This window comes from Macaca nemestrina, chromosome 3 (genome assembly GCF_043159975.1).
Source record: "Macaca nemestrina isolate mMacNem1 chromosome 3, mMacNem.hap1, whole genome shotgun sequence".
NCBI lineage: Eukaryota > Metazoa > Chordata > Mammalia > Primates > Cercopithecidae > Macaca > Macaca nemestrina.
In genome coordinates, this window is record NC_092127.1 from 132,275,960 (window position 1) to 132,299,169 (window position 23,210).

The window sequence follows — 23,210 nt, forward strand, 5'->3', positions numbered from 1 at the left end:
GCCAATTTTGCATTTTTAGGTGAGACAAGTTTCCACCATGCTGGCCAGGCTGGTCTCAAACTTCTGACCTGAAATGATCCACCCACCTCAGCCTCCCAAAGAACTGAGAACACAGGCATGAGCCACCACACCAGGCCTTGATGGCACACTTTAAAAGTGATCCCATTTCTTATTGAATGTTTGAAACCAAGAGTCAAAAGAAAGCACACGCACATATATATGTTGTGTTCTCCATTTATGTTATTTGATTATAAAATTTTGACGGAACAACACGCATGTAGGAAAGAGGTAATTGAAGTCCTCCACTACATTTCTCCAGTATGTTTCCAGGAAAGAAACAGAAACTGTACAAAAAGGATGCTTTAGTAGCTGAGTCAGCAGCTTACCACTGAGACCACTGGCAGGTGCAATAATGACATAAAACCTCAAATTTTGTATTTTTTTTTAAAGTTTCTTGTTCAAAACCAAATTTTTACAAAGATTTTCATGACATTCAGAATATCCCCATAATTGTTTCATAGTAGTGCCATATCTGTCCAAAATGTATCTTTGGGCACATCTTTTATGCATTGATCTATCCTGTCAAAAAATTCTATAGTCCATCTATAGTGCAACATGTATTAAAAAGTTCAAATTTAATACTAGATAGTCTATTGAGATCAAGGAAAATGGAAAATAAAGGTCTAGAACAGTCACTGCGTGACCTCTCTGTACAAGTTTATTCAATACTCACTTCATATGAGTTCTCAATTCACTTCATTACAGTTCTCAATTCACTTCGTATTGATCCAATGTCTATATTTTACCAGCACCTTTCCACAACTCTACCTAAAGTAACAACTCAACTGTAGGGGGAGCAAAACTGAAGTTCATTTCACAGGCATCCTAGTTAACTGCAATGCTTATTTCTCTATGCTATTGCTGTTGCTTCTAACTAAGGAGAAATCATCAAGTATTTAAAAGAAAACTCCAACGCATCTGGCTTACACAGCTTTGCTGTTATAGCAAGATACATGAGACTGGATAATTTACCAAGAACAGAAATTGTTTTCTCACAGTTCTGGAGGCTGGCAAGTTAAAGAGCAAGATGCTGGTATCTAGGGAAAGCCTTCTTGCTGCATCCTCACATGATGGAAGTGGAATGGCAAAAGTGACCAATTCTGTATCTTCATGTGGTGGAAAAGCAAGCCTGCTGAATGCTGCTTGAATCCTCTTCTATAAAGGCCTTCATCCCATTAACGAAGAAGGCAATATCACCTCTAAGAGGACCCTCCTCATAATCTGTCACATTGGCAACACCTGAATTTTGGAAGGGACACATTCAAACCATAGCAATGTCAAAGTAAATACATTATCTGAACAATCACAGTTTCTGGATGGCACATGGATCAAGAAAAGGCAGATGATCTCATGCTTACAAGTGTGTGTTAATGTGTCTTTTAAAATTACAAGTGTTTTACTCCCCAGTAAGAGTTGAACTTGTGTTTTCTAGACACCTAAGTCATGTAAGAGGTTTGTGAAGTGTCAAGTACAGTGACAAATGGAGACTTCTTTGTCTGCAGTCTCCTTGACACAGAACTGAAGATAAAGTAATTATACAGCTGAATTACCATTTCTTGGATGTCACCGTTCAAGATACTTTTGTGTGTAAAAAGTTTGTACACATACAAAACACATATCATATATTTATCAGTTTAAAGTGTACAACTCAATGGCCGGGTGCAATGACTCACGTCTGTAATCGCAGGACTTTGTGAAACCCAGGAAGGTGGGTTGCTTAAACCCAGGGATTTGATATCAACAAGGGTAACACAGTGAATCCTCATCTCTACAAAAACAAAACAAAACAAAAACAAAAACAAAACGAACAATTAGCTGGCTGTGGTGGTGTGCACCTGCAGTCCCTGCTACTTGGGAGGCTGAGGTGGGAGGACGCCATGAGCCCAGGAGGTTGAGGCTGCAGTGAGTAGAGATTGCAATACTGCACTCCAGCCTTGGTGACAAGTGAACCCTGTCTTCCAAAACAAAGTTTTTAATATACAATTCAATGGTTAATCGTATATTCATAGAATTTCTCAACAACTACAACAAGATTTAGAGTATTTTATCACCCACCAAAAGAAACACTGTACCCTCAGCCTTTCCTTATCCTCCTTTTTTTTTTTTTTTTTTTGAGACGGAGTCTCACTCTGTCGCCCAGACTGGAGTGTAGTGGTGCCATCTCGGCTCACTGCAAGCTCCGCCTCCCGGGTTCACGCCATTCTCCTGCCTCAGTTCACGCCATTCTCCTGCCTCAGCTCCCGAGTAGCTGGGACTACAGGAGCCCGCCACCGCTCCCGGCTAGTTTTTTGAATTTTTAGTAGTGACGCAGTTTCACCGTGGTCTCGATCTCCTGAGCTCGTGCCTCCCAAAGTGCTGAGATTACAGGCGTGAGCCACTGTGCCCGGTTCCTCTACTTTTTATCTCTACTGATTTTCCTATTAAGAGCATTTCATATGAAGGGACTTACACAGTATGTGATCTTTGTTGTTTGACATCTATACTTAGTATAGTGTTTTTAAAAGTTTCATTAATGGTATAGCATGCATCAAGACTTCATTATTTTTATTGCCAAATAATATTCTACATCATATTGTTTATTCATTTATCAATGATGACTGTAGCTTTCCTTCCAGTTTTGGTTAAGATGTTGTTTATCAATATGCATGTATTAATTTTGTATAGACTTATTGTCATTTGTCTCTGGTATACTACTAGAAGTAGAATTGCTGGGTCATATTGTAACTCTATGTGTAAACTTTTGATAAACTGGCAGATTGTTTCAAAATGCCTGAATAATTTTTGATTCACACAAGCAAAGTATGAAGATTCCAAATTCTCCACATCCTTGCCAACACTTTTATTTATTTATCTTTTTGATAATAGCCGTGTTAGTAAGGGTGAAGTGGTATCTCATTGTGATTTTTACTAACATTTTCCTGTAATAATGTTGAACCTAATGATGCAGAGCATTTTTCTCGTTTGTTCTTATTGGACATTACATTTGTTCATTTGTCCTTATTGGACATTTACATATTCCTTAGAGAAATGCCTGTTCAGATCTTATGCACATTTTTGAATTGGGTCATTTGTGGGTTTTTTTGTTTTTGTTTTTGTTTTTTTAATCATTGAGCTGTGAGCTTTCTTTATAAATTTCTTACACAAGTCATTTACCATGTATGTAATTTGCAACTATACCCTCCAAAGTCTGTTTTCTCTTCAGACTTTAGTGATGGTGTTCTTGGATGTACAAAAAAATTAATTTCAGTGAAGTCCAATTTATCAATTTTAATTTGATTGCTTCTGCTTTTGGTGTCATATCTAAAAACCTTGCAAAATTCAGGGTTAGAAAGTTATACCCATATTCTTCCTGCTAAGAGTTTTATAGTTCTTGCTTTTATATTTGGATTTTTTAAAATCATCTATTTTTGAGTCCATTTTTATATATGGCTTGAGGTAAGGGGTTCAATTTTATTCTTTTGAATATTGATAAATCTGTTTGCCCACTGGTATTTGTTAAAGAGACTATTTTTTTCTTCCTTGTATAGTTTTGCATTCTTGTCAAATATCAGTTGACTCTATGTTTGGCTATATTTCCAGATTTTACAAACTATTAAAAGTGAGTGTATGTCTAGCTATATGCCTGTAGGTAATGCATGCTAGGTTTAATACCTAGGTGATGGGCTGATAGGTGCAGCAAACCACCATGGCACACGTTTGCTATGTAACAAACCTGCACATGCATCCTGGAACTTAAAATAATGTAAAATTGAAAAAAGAAAGAATGAAAGAAAGAATTTCAAAAATTTTACTAAGCCAGTGAATGTAATTTATCTTCTCAATTTCCAATATTGAAATTAACACTTTAGTTAGAAATGTCATTAAATTTATAAAGGATAAATAAAGCAAAATCTTTAATATATTTATTAAATTAATGCAAAGCTGAATCAAGTAAAAGCATTTGCCTCCAACTAGTGCTTTCCATTGGTAAAAATTTATTATACCATATCCTTGGTCAAGCTCTTAGTCTTTTACATACACAGCATAACAATTAATTGATAAATTTAAATTTGTGGAAGATAAAGACAAAAATAATGCAATGACCTCAAATTCCAAGTAAGCATTTTTTATTTTTCAGCATAAAATCAAACTTTTGATTATAAATGGTGATTATATATTATGAACATTAGTGTTTTTTAAACATAATTAATTGATATTTAATGTAATTATTTGAACACTTAACTAAAAATTTTATAAAATTACTTATTATTTTCTAGATTTTTCTTTATTATATCCTCTATATATGATCTGTTCACCTTCAATATATAACATAGAACTTTCACTTTGAAATCAAAGAGTCAATTGATTTATTTATTAAAGACAGTACCCAAATCTTCCACTACAGCTTATATAAGAATATATGTTGAAGAAAGGCAGGCAAGTTACACTGTGATTTTCTGGATATGCTCAATAAAAATTTTGTAGACATTAAATAGGGATGCACATCACACTTAAAATTCATTCTCTAACTCCTGCAAAATTGAGCACACAGAAGAGTTTATTTTTATTAAAACAAGGAAATCATTACCCTTCTCATAACACACTACTGTCCTATGGTGGCTCCCTGAATTATTTGGTATATGAAAACTTGTGAATTTGACTCTTCCTTACACCTATCAAATTCTATCTACACTGTATGCATTACCAGGATTCAGCATAATGTTAATCATTAATTAAGGTGAACTATAAAATAATTTGATACTATGAATAGAACATATTTAAAATTAGGTAGTATCCTTGTGTCAGAAGAGTGAAAGGAAGAGGGTATAGTCAGCAGGGAAAGACAAAGGAGAAATAGAAGACTACAACTCACAAGTTAATGATAATCATGCCAAAATCTAGGGTTTATCAGTAGGCTTATTGCAGGTAGAGAAATAGAAAATTTGGAAACAGGATGGGAGATGTGTTTTTGTTAAACTCCTTTTGGCTGGAATTAATAAGACTATAACATTCAGGATTTTGCCAAACTTATATATATATAAAAATTTTATATATATATAGAATTTCCTCTTTCTCTTGACCTATTCTCTTTTTTTCTTCTTTCCTATCTTACCAAATTTTTGACAGGAAAACAAACAACATTGTATGACCAAAAATATAGCCATTGTCACACAGACCAGCAAGAACCCGATTACATCCAAAGAGTGGTACTGGAACCAGGTGAGGTTGTGGGCAGCTGGGCGCAGGTGCTTGGCTCCTTTGTGGCGCATGACAAACTCGATCCAGAAGACTGCTCGATCCAGGGGCTTTACAAGTTGATCATGGTGAATTCTTGATAACCTCATAGCATTCTCTTTATAACTAGAAGACAAATAAATAGGCAGAAATTAGATAATTTTTGTTTTCATTTTCATTGAAGATAAACGTGTGATACATATTTGCTATACAAGTTAAAGGCCGTAATTATGTTGAGCAAGAATATAATTTTTGCATGAACTTTGCTAGTGCATAGGATTTTAAGAGTTACGAAAGGGAAGATGTGGATGAAATATATTCTTAACACAAGTATGATCAAATGTAGACATAAAAAAGTAGAGTAAGCCAGTTGTAAACATATATATCTAGCATAATTTTTCCAAAAGTAATTTTGATACTGTGTGAATTATACTGTGCAGGATGATTCCAAGACCAAGATGGTTCATAACCTAATATGGTGGGATAAAAATCATTGAACACATACATAAGCATATCTTCTAATGTCTGACTAGTTCATATGACAGACAAAGGACATTGGCAGTCAGCATTAGTGAGTCATTTGACAGTTCTAAGATGTTGGCACTGTGATAATTACTCTGTGGCACACATTTGTATGTTTGTGATGAAAAGGACAGTGTCTGTATCTGTAACATGAAGACTGAACAAAACTACTCTGGTGATTTAAGAAGTGGCATATCCAAGTACCTGAACTTTGATGTTTCAATTGAAACATCTCCCTAGAATTAGAGCTCTTAATCAACTTACCATCACAATAGCAATAGTCACAGAGATAACAGTTCTAATAGCTTCTCAAACAATATTGGATGGATATCTACATATTTAAAAGGCAAATTATGTCTTCACTTGCAGTTTCCCCAGTTGTTAAACCAAAGTTAGTAGGTTTCATTTTGGTTTGTGTCTGGAATAAAAGTTCCAGCCTGGAGTCATGAAGATGAGAGAAGGTAAAGGGTCTGTGTAGAGATGTCCTGGTGTTGGCAGGACATTGTTAGGACTGGGGAATGGGGAATATGGTGATCATTTACAAGAGAACATGGTACACTAGATTAAGCAGCAGAAGTAGTTTACATGTGTTGAGTGTGTGTGTGTGTGTGTGTGTCTATCTAGTGAAAAAGAATATTCATACTTGCAACTGCACTGAACCTTAGGTAGGGTCAAGACAGTAATTTCACATGGATCATCCTAATATACTTTAGACAATAAATAAATTTCTACATGTGAATCAAAAAATAATAAGAAGAAGAAAACATGTTTTCCTATAAATGATGTGGGACAAAGACCATACTCAAAAATTCATTATTTCATGTTTTATTATACACTAATGTTTTATGACTGATATGTTAAAATATTCTGAATAATTAGCTTATGATGGTCTATCTATTCAAATGTAATTGTTAATGTTTATTAATTGCTTTAATGAATAACAGAATGGAGTATAAACACATCCATATGTATACTCTAAACTGTACCCTGTGTTCCCAGAGGTAGTATTTGGTTTAGGGTTAAAGTGACGGTATTTTAAATTAAATAATTTTTAGGCATTTTTTTTAGAAACTTCTCACAGTATTTATAGTTCTTGTTTATTGCATCAATATTTTTGTCAATGAAATGAGTCAAAATCTAAAATATTTGAAGATATTTACTTATAGCATAATATGAGTGTTCATGGCCCATGACACAGCCCTCAGGAGGTCCTTAGCATATGTGCCCAAGGTTTTGGGGATGCAACTTGGTTTTTACATTTTAGGAAGGCATAAACATTAATCAAATACATTTAAGAAATACATCGGTTTGGTTTAGAAAAGTGGGACAACTTGAAGTGGAGGTACATCCAGGCTACAGCTATATTTAAACATTTTCTGGTTGACAATTGGTTGAGTTTGTCTAAAGACCTGTGATCAAAGGGAAGGAATGCCTTGGTTAAGATAAAGGATTGCAAAGACCCAAGTCCTTATTTGCAGAGGGAGCCTTCAGGTAGTAGGCTTCAGAGAGAATAGGTTGTGAAATGTTTCTTATCAGACTTAAAGTCTGTGTTGATGCTAATGCCAGAGAGGTATACTGAGGCATGTTTGACCCTCACTTCCCATCATGGCCTAAAACAGACTCTAAGATTAAATTTAAAGGAGGCCTGGCTGAGGAGGAAGTCCATTCAGATGGTTGGGTGGGAGGCTTAGAATTTTATTTTTGGTTTACAGTTTTCAAGTCAACAATAATATTTAATGATCATTTTAAGCATTAGAGTTAAAGAGAATCACAGACCGCACCTATGCTGATAATTAATAAAATGAACCAAATTGTCAGCCACTAACAATTTTGTAATAGTCTAATTGACTAGACACTGAAGTCAAAAAAAGTTCATACTGAGTCTTGCAGAAGCTCCTAACCCACCACTTAGCTCCTGCATTATGATTTCTAAAATTATGACTTATACAACATGTATGTATTAATAAAAGTCAATTAATTTGAATGTGGATGGGAAGCAAAAGTGGACAACCAGGGCTGAGTCTTGGTATGAATCTAAACCAAGTATTGAGTGTCTTTCTTTTCTGAAATGAGTACACTTGCCCCCGTGTCTAAAATGCCCGGCAAAGGACACTGAATAGATATTTTTAGCAGGTTAGTTCCATTAAGGAAAAGCACTAAATTCCATCCGAGTTTACCTTCTCCTCTACTTCCTGAATCTCAGCCTTCAGGAAAACTGAATGAAAGGTTACATCTATTCTTCAAGCTTTGACTCTACATGAAAACAATTAAGTCCAATACAACATAGAAGCAAGTTTAAGGCACCTACCCAAATTCAGAGCAAACACCAAGACCAAGAAAAAATAACAGCCTGATAACCACTTACATATATTGAAAAATAAATGAGAAACTAAAAATGCATTTAGGTATGGCATATAGTCCAAAGAAGAGGAGATTCAAAATATAATAACAGCGGGAGGGTAATGAATACACTATCAAAATTGATTTATAAAGCAAGAGGAAGTGGTAAGGAGATAGGTGAGCTGATGAAATAAGTTGTTAAAAATGGCAGTTTAAAGAATTAATAAAGAAATTAGAAATAGCAAGCAATGCTCATGGTAAAAATAATGAATTTACTAATTTGTGAACTATTTGAGACAATCTCAATGAATTAAGAATAGTAAAAATTGATTAGAACAATTAGGAAATAATAGAGGAAAACATACCAAAATATTTTATCATAGGGAAGACTAAACTGGTGCTCCAGAATTAAAGATAAAAAATGGACATAAAAGGTATTCTAAGAAATAATACACAAAAGAATTAATTTCTGAAAAGAAAAACTGGATTTTTTTAATGCTAGATTAACAGTGCTGTAAGGACACAGTATAACTGAAGAAAAATATATAAAATAATTTGTAAGAATATACCATAATTGAGTTTCTGATTTTTAAAAAGTAACAATTTCTTTTTCCAAATTGAAAAGAAAGCAAAATGATAAAATGGTCAGGCATGACTCAGAAATCCTATAGCACAATTTGAAATGGAAGGCCATGAGTGATATTTCCACAGGTCTGAAGGAAAGAAAGCAAGAGCTAAATAAATTATATTCAGATAGAAGTCATTCTCATAACAAAGCAGTGAGAGAATATTGCTAAACATTATCTCGGAGAATTCAATATCAAAGTCTTTACTGGAATAAAATTCCATGTGAGATAATCAGTCAAGAAATAAATTGTAAATATTTTAGAATAAATAATCTGTAATTCAGTGGTGAACACTGAGTCACTTAAAATATAGGAAAAAGACTAAATAAATGTGAGAAAAAATGACAAATATTGGTAAAGTAAAATTACAATATAAGTAATACAAATTTGGAATGAAATAGAGATAAATTTCAAAGCAGGAGTTGAACTATATGTGGCTAAAATTAAAACATATCATCAAAAATAAAGACTCAAAATTACATATACATAGATCATATTATTTCCTAGATTTGGTGAAATCTTTCAGAGAAAAAAGATAAGACACAAGTATATATATATATAGACATACACACACACACACAATCTACTAAGCTATATATAGAGACATACATATTATATACTAAGCTATGTGTCTATATATAGCTCAATATATTTTATATATTCATTTCAATCTAAAAGCTAAATCAGATAAAATTATACTTAAATTTTATTTAAAATATCACAGATAGTACCAATCAATATTTAAACAATTATTAACTACCCTATATATTTTCTCTCTGTGTGTATACATACACTAATGAAAGGTATAGAATGGTAAATACTCAGTGTTAATAGTTATTTCTGAATGATTATTAGTGGGCATATTATCATTTCAATTTTGTATTTACTGATTAGTTTATAATATGTACATACTTACTAATTAGTTTATAAAATTAAGCAGATTACCCAGAAAAAAAATGAGAATATATATAATCATAGCATTCTTTATTTTGAAAAATATTGGAAGAATATTTGAAGTCTTAGGATTTTCTTTTTTTTCCGATTTCAGGAAATCACTTCAGCAGTTTGGCAAATAAAATAGTTTTTATATTGGACAGGTTATGGTTGTTACTGGAAAATAATTACAAAAGTATTAAAGAATGTACATTTTCTGGTATTATAAAAAACGTAATTAATGTTAGACAAGTCTTTAGGAGGCTTAGTACTTACGAAGGTTCATTAATGACTGTTCTCAAAGCGCTAAGCAAATCCACACTTGTCATTGTGTTCAGGTTCACTTCCACAGCTGCTCCTTTGGCCTTCATGTGAGCAATGTTATCAGGCTGATCAGCAAACATGGGAACTCCCACCATAGGGACTCCGTGGTAAATAGCTTCATAGATCCCGTTAGTTCCGCCATGAGTGATAAAAGCTTTGGTTTTGGGATGACCTGATTTGAGGATGGAGTGAGAAGTGGGTGTGTAATAATAACACATTAGCAGAATTTGAGAGACAGAAGGGGTCCAAAAGCTATAACATAACTCTCTAAAGAAGGATACATTTTCTACAAAAGCAGATCACAGAGGGCGTTGCCCTCTCAGAAAACTGTGATCCCAGGAAAAGCAGTAACTAACAGCATTTGCATTTTCTGGGAATATATTACTGAAGAGATGGTATCTGAACTGAAAATGAAACGTGAAGTGTAATTAATCTTAACTGAAAATGCTCTTTTGTGAAACAGAAAATACGAATCTATAAAATTAACCGCCAATTAGGTAATTACATCTGCTTTAAAATTGGGTGTCAAAATTTTAAATTATTAAAAATTTATGGAATGTATTTTCTATTAAAGAGTTACTTAACTTGTCTATTGTCCCACTGTACAGCTTTTCTTTTCCAACTGTCTTACCAAGAAGATCATTCTGGGGTATCCAATCATAGAGCTGAGTATTGTTTCCTAATGTGGCTGGTTTCTTTCCTACGTATCTCCATAAAACCTGTGGAAAATTGTGCTTTAATTTTGCAAGAAAAACACAATGAGGACATTTTAAGTTGGTAGAATTATTTAGAAATCATTTAGCCAGCTACATGGAAGATGGCAATTATGTAAGCAGAAGTTTACAAATGTTGAGATATATAGTAGGACTGTTATATCTACCTTTTTGTAAAGTCTTGTACTAATAATCTATTAAGTATAGTATTATTGTTTTGATATTTATCACTTAAAAGCTTTTGGAAGTTATATTTTAAGTGAAGAAATAGAACATAAACAAGACCAGTTTAATCAATCACAACATGGAGGAGAAAAATCATGAAGCGTGTTAGGTGCTTTAACCAATACATAAATATAAAGAGTCCTAGGATGTTTCATGAATAGAAATATAAAAAGAATAGTAATGCAAAATTGTAGAGTTAAAAATGAAGGTTAATTGAATAACATAAATCAGAAGATGCATGTTGTTGGACTATAATATTTGAATTTTAATTGTTTTTAGCTAGAGATTATTCAACTTAGAAAGACTAATTGAATCCAGACTTCTACTTCTAAACCAACTACATTTTGATAAGAGTTGTAATAAAACCTAGACATTTGAATTACATTTTTAGCATAATTTCTCCCTGCTTTGTGTATACACACTCTCTTTTCCTGGGCCATGGAGCTAACAAACTTCAGAAGCTTTGAAAGTAGTCAGTGGAGAACAAAAAAATTTCAAATAGTAAAAGTTCAGTGGGGGCTTAAAGTTTTCATTTCTATTCCATTAAAAATAAATGACTTCAAAAAAGTATGCGTTCCCAAAATAATGCCAAGGCTCAGTAGGGAAATGATTCAATGTGCTAATGTACATAATTTTAATATATTACACAATTTTACTTACAACTGTTACTAATGGTACTCAGTGTATAATGAGTTTCAATTTTCATATGGAAAGAACATTACTAGACGCACTGTGCCTCCCCTTAGTAAAAAGCTGTGTACCAGGATCCCAGGCTGTACTGACCTTCTGTGGAATCTGGGCAAGGGCTGAGGCAATAAGATTGGCCTTTTCTTCTGTAAGGTTTTTGACCATTGATCCCAGAGAAAACACCACAACACCATCTTTACCTGAGCTCTGGATAAATTCTTCCATTTCCTGCATACATAATATATTTTCTATTACAAAGGTGTAGTATCATAAGAAAAAATAAGTTTACTTACACATTTAAGTAGGTTAAATTAAGATATATGTCAGAGAAATTATTAACCTGGTCTGTCTTCTGACATGTAGAAAGATCTAGTTTCTTTTTTTTTTTTTTTGACAGAGTCTCTGTCTGTCGCCCAGACTGGAGCGCAGTGGCATGATCTCCGCTCACTGCAAACTCACCTCCCCAGTTCAAGTGATTCTCACACCTCAGCCTCCTGAGTAACTGGAATTATAGTCACATGCCACCGTGCCTGGCTAAGTTTTGTATTTTTAGTAGAGATGGGGTTTCACCACGTTGGCCAGGCTGGTCTCGAGCTCCTGACCTCCAGTGATCCACCTGTCTCGGCCTCCCAAAGTGCTGGAATTACAAGCATGAGCCACTGTACCCAGTCAGATCTAGTCTCCTTAAGAGGAAACATGTCTCTGAAAGGTATAACTTAAATATAAAATCAGTGATTACAAGTCCAAGCATGGAACCAAAACCATGACAGAAATGAACACTAAATAAGAGACAACCTTTCTCATGGTAACTGAAATTGCTACCCCCAAGGCTTAATTTAACCAACCAACAAGGTTGTTTGCAAACTCATAAAAACAGTTTTTGGAAGGAAGCACAGTAAAGGGTACTGAGTTAGGCTTTTAAAATTATTAGCATGCCAGTTATATCTAATAAATTATTAATAAATTTACTGGTTTCTGTTAAGCATTCATGATCATTTTGTCAAGTTTATGCCTTCCTTGTTTAATAGGTCTAAGAAAAAATTTGTGTAAAATGTCATCTAATAGTAACATATTTTAGAACGAGACAACAAAGTGCTTCTCCAACTATAATCACAATGATGCTTATGAGACAGTGTATCTCTTCTTCCTGATGTATAAGCTGCCATGAGTGTGATGTTAGCTACGTGCCCTTAATTTGAGCCTTAAAGCAAAAGTAAAATATAAATTTCTCTGCCAATAAAATTCCCCAGGTCTTTACTTATAGTTTTGCAAATTTGATGCTGCAAAATCTGAGATTAAGGCCTTTCACATCATAATCTATGTGAATGCTACTTTCTAGAGATGTATTCTGCATTACATGTGCAAATATTTGTCATGATCACACTGGAATCACTGATGGATCAGTTTCTGACTAGCCAAATTATTAGGGTAGGGTAGTATCTTAAGTGAAAATAGACTGCAATTTTTGGCTTAATGTCAGGAGAATATTTCTGAAGTCCCAGGAATTGGTGCTTTACCATATTGGTTTAGTTTCCAAACAGGTATTCATTAATTAAAATAATACACACACACACACACACACACACACACACACAACATACACATACACACACATTCAAACCTACCATACTGATATGGATTTTTCACTTTACAGTCTCTTGTTACTTTTGTATTCTGTGTATCCAGTGATTGGTGTAATTATCATCAATATAATCCATGATTGGTATTGATATTTTGCAAAGCCTATATCAATATTTAAATTGATTGAATACGTAATGGTATAATGTCTGCTGTTGTAAAATGTAACTGATTTGTCTTTGTGAAATTGTGAGAGCATATGTATTTGTGTGTGTTTGTGTAAAAAGTGGGTTTGGGAGGAAAAACATAATAGTGTGGCATGGGTTATTATCCAGCGACCTATGGATATGTCATGTATATTTCTGTGTCTTTATTTAGATATTGGCACATTATCTCCTATAATAAACATTCACTAGAGCTTGCCTGCAGTCATAACTTGACTGGCAAGAAAATCCTTAAATAAAATTTTCAGAATCCTGAAATAAAATTTTAAACTTAAATATGTCTTTTACCATAAACAGAAATTTAGTACTCTTATGGGAACCAGGAACTTTCTAAAAAGATTGCTTTTGTTTGTGTATGAACCAAATAAATAACAGCCTATTTCCTCACTCTCTATTGATAGTTAAATACGTTGTTCCTACCATGTGTACCTGTAGTCTATTTTGCTTCTCAACACTTTTTCTGTATAACATTTCTTATATTCTACATTTCTTCTCTGAAGGCTTCATATTGTAGTATACAATTTCTTTTTCATGCCATAAAACCTGACACTATATTTATAAAGAACCAATACAATATTTGAGTCTCTTAGTTTTATAATAGTTACTTTATGCTGATGAATCTGAATCTATTTCTAAATGCTTTCTGCTTGGATTTACACTTTGTACTACTTAAATGATTTCTAGAAATTACTGAAAATCCTTTTGGCTCCTTAAAGTAAATAAGTCAAAAAGTAACTCACCATTGTTGACACAAAAGAGTTTTTCTTTTTCTTTTCTTTTCTTTTTTTTTTTTAACCAATTGTTTCCTGACAGTAGAAGTCACAACTATCTAATAAATTCACAAGATTAAAACCTAAGAGTCTTGCCTCATTTCATTGTCTTTCTTCAATAATGACTTCTTACTCACCAAGTTATGTGGAATTCACCCAAGAGTTTTCATGAAGACATCTTTATCTCTTAAGAAATTTGGCACATATACACCATGGAATACTATGTAGCCATAAAAAGGATGAGTTCATGTCCTTGTAGGGACATGGATGAGGCTGGAAACCATCATTTTCAGCAAACTATCGCAAGAACAGAAAACCAAATACCGCATGTTCTCACTCATAGGTGGGAACTGAACAATGAGAACACTTGGACACAGGAAGGGAACATCACACACTGGGGCCTGTCATGGGGTGGAGGGAAGGGGGAGGCATAGCATTAGGAGATATACCTAATGTAAATGATGTGTTAATGGGTGCAGCACACCAACATGGCACATGTGTACATATGTAACAAACCTGCACATTGTGTACATGTACCCTAGAACTTAAAGTATAATAAAAAAAGTGAAAAAAAAAGAAATTTGGTAAATATTCCTGTTCATAATGCTATGTGTCTTGTTAAGAAGACTATGGCAATCTCCTTAGTAATTTCTATGATCTGGTTTTCTATCTCCCCAGGTCCAGCATCAAGGTATAGTCACACTGATATTTGTAACACACAACTTGAATCATTTTATTCTTCAGTTTAAATTATCAATGTAAAGTCCAAAACACCTAATATTACTTATAGGAGACCTCTATCATGAGGAAAATAGATGTGGAGTAGCAAACCGAAATTTCCAGCAAAATTTATTTGTTATTGAGGCTATAAACTTTAAAAGAAAATTAGGTATGTTATTATGAGGAGCATAAAGTCCTCCACTGTTGTAGACCTACCTTAGGTAAAGATTTGGCAGGTTTGCAGTGTAATCCTCCAACAAACTCAAAATTAGGTAAGTATGGACGAGGAAATTCAAAATCCCAATAAGTTCGGATTAACCAAATTTCAGCTTTCCCCATAGTCTCACACAAGGTAGTGGGTCTTCCTGGAGAAAGAAGTTGGATGGACAAAATTAGCTTGTATGTTTGCTGAAGGGAAAAAAACTATCAGTAATTTCCTGAAAGCTATTAAGAAAAAATTCAGTTAGGTCTTCTAGAATACATATCATGTTTATATATTAAGGAGAAGGAAAAATTAAAGAGGATGGAAGAAAGGAAGGAGGGAGGAAGAAAAGAAGAATGAAAGGGAGGAAGGAAGGAAGAAAGGAAGGAGAGAGGAAGGAAGGAAGGAAGGAAGGAAGGAAGGAAGGAAGGAAGGAAGGAAGGAAGGAAGGAAGGAGAAAAGAAAGGAGGAAGGAAGGAAGGAAGGAAGGAAGGAAGGAAGGAAGGAAGGAAGGAAGGAAGGAAGGAAGGAAGGAGAAAAGAAAGGAGGAAGGAAGGAAAGAAGGAAGGAAGGGGAAAAGAAGGGAGGAAGGAAGGCAGGCAGGCAGGCAGGCAAGCAAGGAGGGAGAGAGAGACAAAAGCAAGAAAAAGGGAGAAAAAAGGAAGAAAGAGGTAGAACTAAAGAGACAGAGGAAGAGAGAGAGAGGGAGAAATTGAGACAGGGAAGAAGAGAGGGAGTAGAGTGGGGCCTGAGAAAGGAAGGAAGGAGGGAGGATTTTTAGTTAGTGAAAAAGAAGTAATGTGTAAGTGTCATTTCACAATAATAAATCAACTAAAATTAAACTATAACTACAAATACTGATAAATTTAACATTCATATTCTCTCTTCAATTAAATGCCAGATAACTTTTTTCCCCAGGACACCATACTGGAGACACTGTTAGCATGTCTCTCCCACTTGAAAAGACAATATAATGAGTAGAGATTCACGCTCTGAATTTTTTTTACAAGAAGCAACACAGAAACTTAACAACAACAACAAAAAAGTAACCATAAACCCTTTGAAAAAAGTGGTGGGCAGCAGCCTATCCTGCGACCCACATGAAAAATTCTGAGTCCCAAGAGTATGAGTGGGGAGAAACTGCCTATGGGATATATACTCCCACTGGGAAACCTGGCCATCCAGAACACGGGGAAATGCCTTAACCATACCCAGTACTGGAGCTGCTTCAGTGAGCAGTGGGAAATAGATGTGAAATAGCAGCATCTGGACGTGGTTTGTGTGCACTCTCAGACTCCAGCAGGAACAGAGAAAAGTCACTCCTAATCCTACATCACAAGGGACCTTGCGGAAGTCTGCCAACTAACTCAGGTTGTGGTCACAGGTTGAGGGAAACTCCCAAGTGAGAATCACAATACAGTCTTGAGAGGGGACAAACTCCCTTTGGTCAGAATTGAGGAATGAGTAGGAAGTGTGCTATGGCCACAACCACAGGGGATGGACACCCCTGCTTCAGAGGAGCATGGCCTGAAAGCAACAGTTTATATCTCAGTGGGTGTGTTAGGCCATTCTCTTATTCCTATAAAGAAATACTTGAAACTGAGAAATTTATTTTTTAAAAAAAGAGGTTGAATTGGCTTATGGTCCCATAGGCTGTATAGGAAGCATAGTGGTTTCTGCTTCTGGAGAGGCCTCAGGAAGCTTCTAAGCATGGCAGAAGGCAACGGAGCAGCAGGTTGTTTTGCATGATGGGAGCAGGAGCAAGAGAGAGAGTGAGGGCAAAGGTGATATACACTTATTAAAAAAAAAAAAAAGCAGACCTCATGATAACTCACTCACTATCACAAGAACAGTACTAAGGGAGGATGGTGCTAAACCATTCATGAATACTCTACCCCCATGATCCAATCCTCTCCAACCAGGCCCCACTTCCAACATTAGGGATTACAATTTGACATAAGATTTGGGCAGAAACACAGATCCAAACCATATCAGTGGGGAAGGCTTATGACCTGGGGCATTTTTGAATTTTGAGAGTAGTGTGCCTGGAATCCAGTTACCTCATGCTAGTGGAACACTGCAAATGTGAGACCTGCCTTGCCAAGTGTGTAAGAGTCAGGTGAGGTTTACTTCTTGCTGCTACACATACTCCGCATGTGGATTCTTCTGTGCAGCAGAGGCAGCTGCACTTCTCCCTCGAACGTTACCCCAGCAGACAGAGAGCTTTGCTCTGATCCTCATTGTGACCACTGATCGTGCCTACATAGGGGGAGCCAGAGCACAGACTTGACTGACCCAGCCTCCACCTGTCCTTGCCCCTGCACCTGCCCTGGTAGCTTAACAGAAAGGACAGAGAATGTGGGGAGCTCCACGGCCTGCCCCCAACCAAGAGTACTTATCCTGGGTAACACAAGGCAAACACAAAACTCACTTCTACCAGTACAGTTGGAGCTCTTTTTCAAGTGCCTCCTCCTGGCTAGAGGCCAAATGATAGTCCGTTACAGCATCTGCAGGCAGAATAACACAAAGCCAGGAAGGAAAAAACTTGTGCATGACCTCCGCTATCACTATTGCCTGCATCACTTTGGGTAACCAGGAGGTCCTGAGTTTGTCCACATGCCAGTACCTTACTACCACAGTAATTTGAGAAAGTCAGCATTGCTAAGGTCAATAATCAAGGAATCTCACAAAGTCTATGTAATTCCCCTGCCACCCGTGTCAGAGTTGGTGCTGGTATCCACTGATGGGAGACTAGAGGACAGGTCACATCCCATGCAATCACAAAGTCTATGTAATTCCCCTGCCACCCCTGTCAGAGCTGGTGCTGGTACCCACTGATGGGAGACTAGAGGACAGGTCACATCCCTTGCAGACATTCCCTAGCACCAGTCTGTAGGCTGACAGTCCCACTGGGTGGCTAGGTCCAGAGGAGCAGCAGCATTCATAGTAGTCTGGCCCTCAGAGACTCCTACTCTTAGTCAAAGTAGGACTGCACCACACCCATGGAACTTGAGAAGTTAAAGGGTAGAGTAAAACTAAGAAAACTTGAATAATTAATATAATCAAGAAAAAGTATATTATTGAAATAGAAATCAAATTAAAAGTCAATCATACTCAAAAATAGATGCTGTTACACTTAAAATGATTATCCGACTAAATCTAGTAATATTTTAACAAAAGATATGAAAAAGCTGGACGCATATAGCAATGAAATGATAGCTTAAAATCGAAAAATAAATAAGTTCACTTTATTAAAAGGTAAAAAGAGAAAAATCTTACCATCTCAAGCAATAAAAACTCAACAGTTGTTCATAATCTTCAAATTCTATTAGTAAACTACAAATAGAAAATAATCTCTTTACACCAACAAAGGCACTCCAAACAAAAAAGTTTCACCAAATGTAACCTTTATGTTAAACTAGTAAGAGCATTCTTATCAAGATGAGAAAAAGTCAACTTTAATTCAGAAATATTTTACACTACTGCAGTTAAACAAGAACAACAATTTTTAGAATAAAAAAGATTGAGGAGTTCTATCTATCTATCTATCTATCTGATATCATGTTGTGTAACAAATCCAAAATAATATACAGATATATCTTCAGAATGAGCAAGAGAAGTTTTAGTTTTGCTCAATACAAAACTGTAACATAGCAACTGAAATTTCTGTGCACAAGTAGATGAAAATTTAATTTAAAATCTAAATTTCCACTTGAAAAGTTAGAATAATTTTTATAAAAGTTACATACTCTATTCATGCTTAGTATTACAAAATTGTATAAAAACCCACAATAGAAAAGTAAATAGAGCTAATATGTTCACAGATAAGATCAAAATTCATAAAGATGTCCATTCTCTAAAATCAACTTATAGATTAATTATGAATCTTATTAAGGGTCAGGAGTTCAAGACCAGCATGGCCAAGATGGTGAAACCCAGTCTCTACTAAAAATACAAAAAAATTAGCTAGGCGTGGTGGCGGGTGCCTGTAATCCCAGCTACTCCAGAGGCTGAGGCAGAGAATTGCTTGAACCTGGGAGGCGCAGGTTGCAGTGAGCCAAGATCACACCACTGCACTCCAGCCTGGGTGACAGAGTGAGACTCTGTCTAAAAAAATTAAAAATTTAAAAATTTAAAAACTTATTAAAATTTCAAAATTACAAGTTTCATAAACCTTTACAAATTTTGTAGAACTTTATATGTGATTCTAAAATCCATATGGAAAATCAAACAGCCAAAAATAAGGTGAAGAGATGAAGAGATACAAGGGGAAAGAATATTATTTTATCAGATATCAAGAACTAATATAAAGGAAAGCAGGTAAGATAGTGAAAAAAAAACAAAACCACTGAAGTAATGAAATTCATGAATGACAAAGATGCAGATATGCAGGAAAAAATGTTTTCAATAAATGGTGATGGGACAACTCCTTACACTTGTGCAAAGGTGAAAAAAAATAAAATAGGTAGGCTGAGAGGGAGTCAGGGAAGAAGGAAAGAGGGAAAAAATGAAAAATATGCAAAGAAATGAACTCAACTCTACAAAATACACACAAAAAATAATTTATTTTATTAGTATTATTTTTGAGACAGAATTTCACTCTTGTTGCCCAGGCTGGAGTGCAGTGGCATGATCTCAGCTCACTGCAGCCTCCGCCTCCCGGGTTCAAGCCATTCTCCCACCTCAGCCTCCTGAGTAGCTGGGACCACAGGCACATGCCACCATGTCCGGTAAGTTTTGTAAAAAATGAATAATTGCAAATAAATTCAGATATTTAAAGTAAAAGCAAAACCATAGCTTCCATGAAGACAGCATAAAAAATATTATTTTTAATTTCATAGTAGAAAAGGATTTCCTCAGGAGCATAAAGAAAAATTATTCACTTCCATTAGATTTAAAATCTACAATTCATTATCTGATATTAAAACATAATGGGAAAACAATCATAAACTATAGGAGGATATCTGCAATATATAAAACTGGCCCAGGCTTATTTAGAATATACGATAATTTTTTTTTCTTTTTTTTTTTTTGACACAGGGTTTTTCTCTGTCTTCCAGGCTGGAATGCAGTGGTGCCGACACAGCTCACTGCAGCCTTGACCTTATGGGCTCAAGCAATCCTCCTACCTCAGCCTCTCAGTAGCTGGGACCAGAGGTGCACACCACAAACCTAGCTATTCTTTTTGTTTTCTTTTTTAAAATATTTATTTATTTATTTATTTATTTATTTATTTATTTATTTATATAGCGATGATGTCTCTCTCTGTTTCCCACGCTGGCCTCAAACTCCTGGGTTCAAGTGATACACCTTGGCCTCCTAAAGAGCTGGAATTACAGGTGCACCAATCATTGAACTGCAGACTTAAACTGTGAATTTGAAAGCGTGTATATTATATCTCAATACAACTGTTAATAAAAATCATTAAATGAATTGAATAGTTTGCAGAACAATGGGAAATATAACACCCTACTCGTGAAAGTATAAACTAGTATAATCTCTCTGAGATGAGATTATTTATACCTATACATATTCCTATACCTATACCCATACCCACACCCATACCCATACCGATACCTATACCTATAACTACACTTATACCTATACCTATACTTATTGGGTGAAAATAAATGGCTTATATCCTGTAAATACAATTGTTCTTATGGAACAGGAGACACATACCAAATGTTCACTGCATTCCACACACACACAAAAATCTATAGTCAATTGTCATTTGACAGAATGTCATGATATAGTCACCTGATGGAAAACTGTCTATAGAACTTGGGGAAAAATAAAAACGAAATACACGACTGTATCTCTACACTAATGTTGAACATAAGTAGAAATTTTACCCATGTGTTTGTATACATTTCAAAAATCTAAATAATAGAATATTGAGGAAATAACACATAATTAGCAGACCTATAAAATTTTTAGAGAAAATGTTAAAACCAGTCAGGCTTCTGGTTTCCATTGGAAGCATCATGTTTCTAATACTGAAGGCAAAACTTTACACTCATATATTATCAAAGTTGATATAGTTTCTAAAAGCTGAAAATACATGCATAGTTTAAAATATACATAAAATATTTTTAAATGTGCACAAATTAAAGTTCATGGGTTAATCTTGCATTGTTCCAATTCTGCTATTACCAAAAATAAGTTGCATTTAATTCATTGTCTTTATGAATTAGCATGAAGCACCCTAAAATTGTTTAATCATTTAGTGTTTACCCTCAGACATGTTCTGGGGCAGGGTACAAATCATTTCATTTTCTATTTGGCCACCTTTCCTCTTGACTTGTAACTGTTATGGCATTTTAGGTAATTTAAGCCTTTTTCCTGTGATATCTATTACAAATATTTTTTTCAGTTGACTTATGAACCGATTAACATTATGCACCCTTTAAAACTTTAAACATAAACTTTAAATAATCTATTTTATAAGTCAGTGTTATTAATTGAATTGTGTTCCACTAAAATTTGTATGTGAAGCCTGACTGTATTTGAAGATAGGGCCTTCAGAGATAATTAAGCTTAAAATGGTTCAAGGGTGGGTTTCAAATCCATTATGACTAGTGTCCTTCCAAGAAGAGAAAGTGACACCAGGAATGCCCATATGCAGAGAAAAAGCTATATGAGAACATAAGATGGTGACCACAAAAGCTTCAAGAAAAAACAGACCTGGCAAACCCTGATTTTGGACATCTAACCATCAGAACTGTGAGAAAATAAACTTTTGTTATTATTAGTTCTTGTATTAGTTTGCTAGCACTGCTATAGCTACACACCACTGGTTAGGAAGTTAAATTAGCTAATATTTTTCATACCCAGTATAATCTTTGGTTTCTTAGTTCACATTTCTTTATGATTCTCAAAAATAATAGTTGGAGTGGAAGCCTACCTCAGTTGATGTATTTAGATGAGAGCTGTGTATATAAAAATTAGAAAGCAAAACCATTATTTAGCAGAATTGGCAAATAATTTTAAAATAGGGAGAATAAATGTTATCAGTGAAGTTAAAAAAGAAAACCACTGTTTTTGGGGTTTTTGTTTTTGTTTTTGTTTTTTTGAGACATAATCTTGCTCTGTCCCTCAAGCTGGAGTGCAGTGGCACCAACACAGCTCACTGCAGTCTCGACCTCCTGGTTTCGAGCAATCTTCCTACCTCAATCTCCCAGTAGCTACAACCACAGGTGTTCACCGCCAAGTCTGGCTATTCTTAATTGCTATTAATTGTGCCAAATTTTAAAAAAGGTCAGAAACAACAAAATATAGCAGGGTCATAAAAGTACTCTAAGAAAACAGAGGTAACATTATAACCTTAGAGAATGGAAGTCCTTTTCTACAAGATAAACCAGAAATGATAAGAAAAAAACTGATAAACATATGCACACACTATGACAAGTTTCATCATATATTATGAAGTACTTTAAATGAAGAGCAATGCTACATAATATAGCTCAGAGTTTTTTTTTCTCCAAATCTTTGTGTTAGCATAGAAATACCTCTAAATTATTTTATCTGAGAAAACTAAAGTCTAGCTCACGTTAAGCAGTATAACTTAATTGCATAAATTTAAAAGTATGGGAATGTTTTTCATTAGGCTGGGTGAAATATAAAATTGTTCCCTTTGCAAGTCACTTTTGAGTCAGCAAGAAAATGAAATCAGCACACTGCCAAAAAAAGGAAAAACAGGAATTCTGAAATACACAATTTAGTAAAACTTGAATGGTTCCTTCTGAAAATACACAGTATGTTTTAGGGTGGGAAAGTAGCTAAGCCTAAAGGGTTGCCGTAGTGTCCCTCACTACACATATGCATTCATGTAAGTTCAACTCCCCAAATCTGCCCTCACTCTTAAAAATAAATTCCATTACATGCAAGTGTACAGCAAGAAAAATTTCCTGTGTTGACTTGTCCCTGTGTGGAAGAAAAATACCTTCTCTGAGAATTAACATAGTCAGCACTCTTGTGAGGTTCCAGTTAAAATTCAAGCTAGAAAAGCATTTTGGAAGAAACTGACCCTAGCCCCAAACACTTCCCACAAATTAAATTCCAAGGTTAGT

General features: G+C 34.9%; 1 protein-coding gene and 1 long non-coding RNA gene across 3 annotated transcripts in view; one reads left to right on the forward strand and one right to left on the reverse strand.

The window, feature by feature from the left end:
- The window catches only part of LOC105477359 (uncharacterized), a 54,254-nt gene extending 48,959 nt beyond the window's left edge, over window positions 1–5,295 (forward strand). Inside the window, exon 5 of the long non-coding RNA XR_984626.2 lies at window positions 5,167–5,295. This is a non-coding gene — a long non-coding RNA (uncharacterized lncRNA). The remainder of the gene's footprint in view (window positions 1–5,166) is intronic.
- LOC105477357 (UDP-glucuronosyltransferase 2A2) overlaps window positions 4,145–23,210 on the reverse strand; it is a 56,282-nt gene continuing 37,216 nt past the window's right edge. For both annotated transcript variants that reach the window (XM_011733836.2, XM_011733835.2), the window contains 5 exons: window positions 15,153–15,301; window positions 11,741–11,872; window positions 10,651–10,738; window positions 9,972–10,191; window positions 4,145–5,400 (listed from right to left, as the gene is read on the reverse strand). In XM_011733836.2, the coding sequence (XP_011732138.1) occupies window positions 5,121–5,400; window positions 9,972–10,191; window positions 10,651–10,738; window positions 11,741–11,872; window positions 15,153–15,301 (869 nt within the window). In that variant the 3' untranslated portion in view covers window positions 4,145–5,120. The remainder of the gene's footprint in view (window positions 5,401–9,971; window positions 10,192–10,650; window positions 10,739–11,740; window positions 11,873–15,152; window positions 15,302–23,210) is intronic.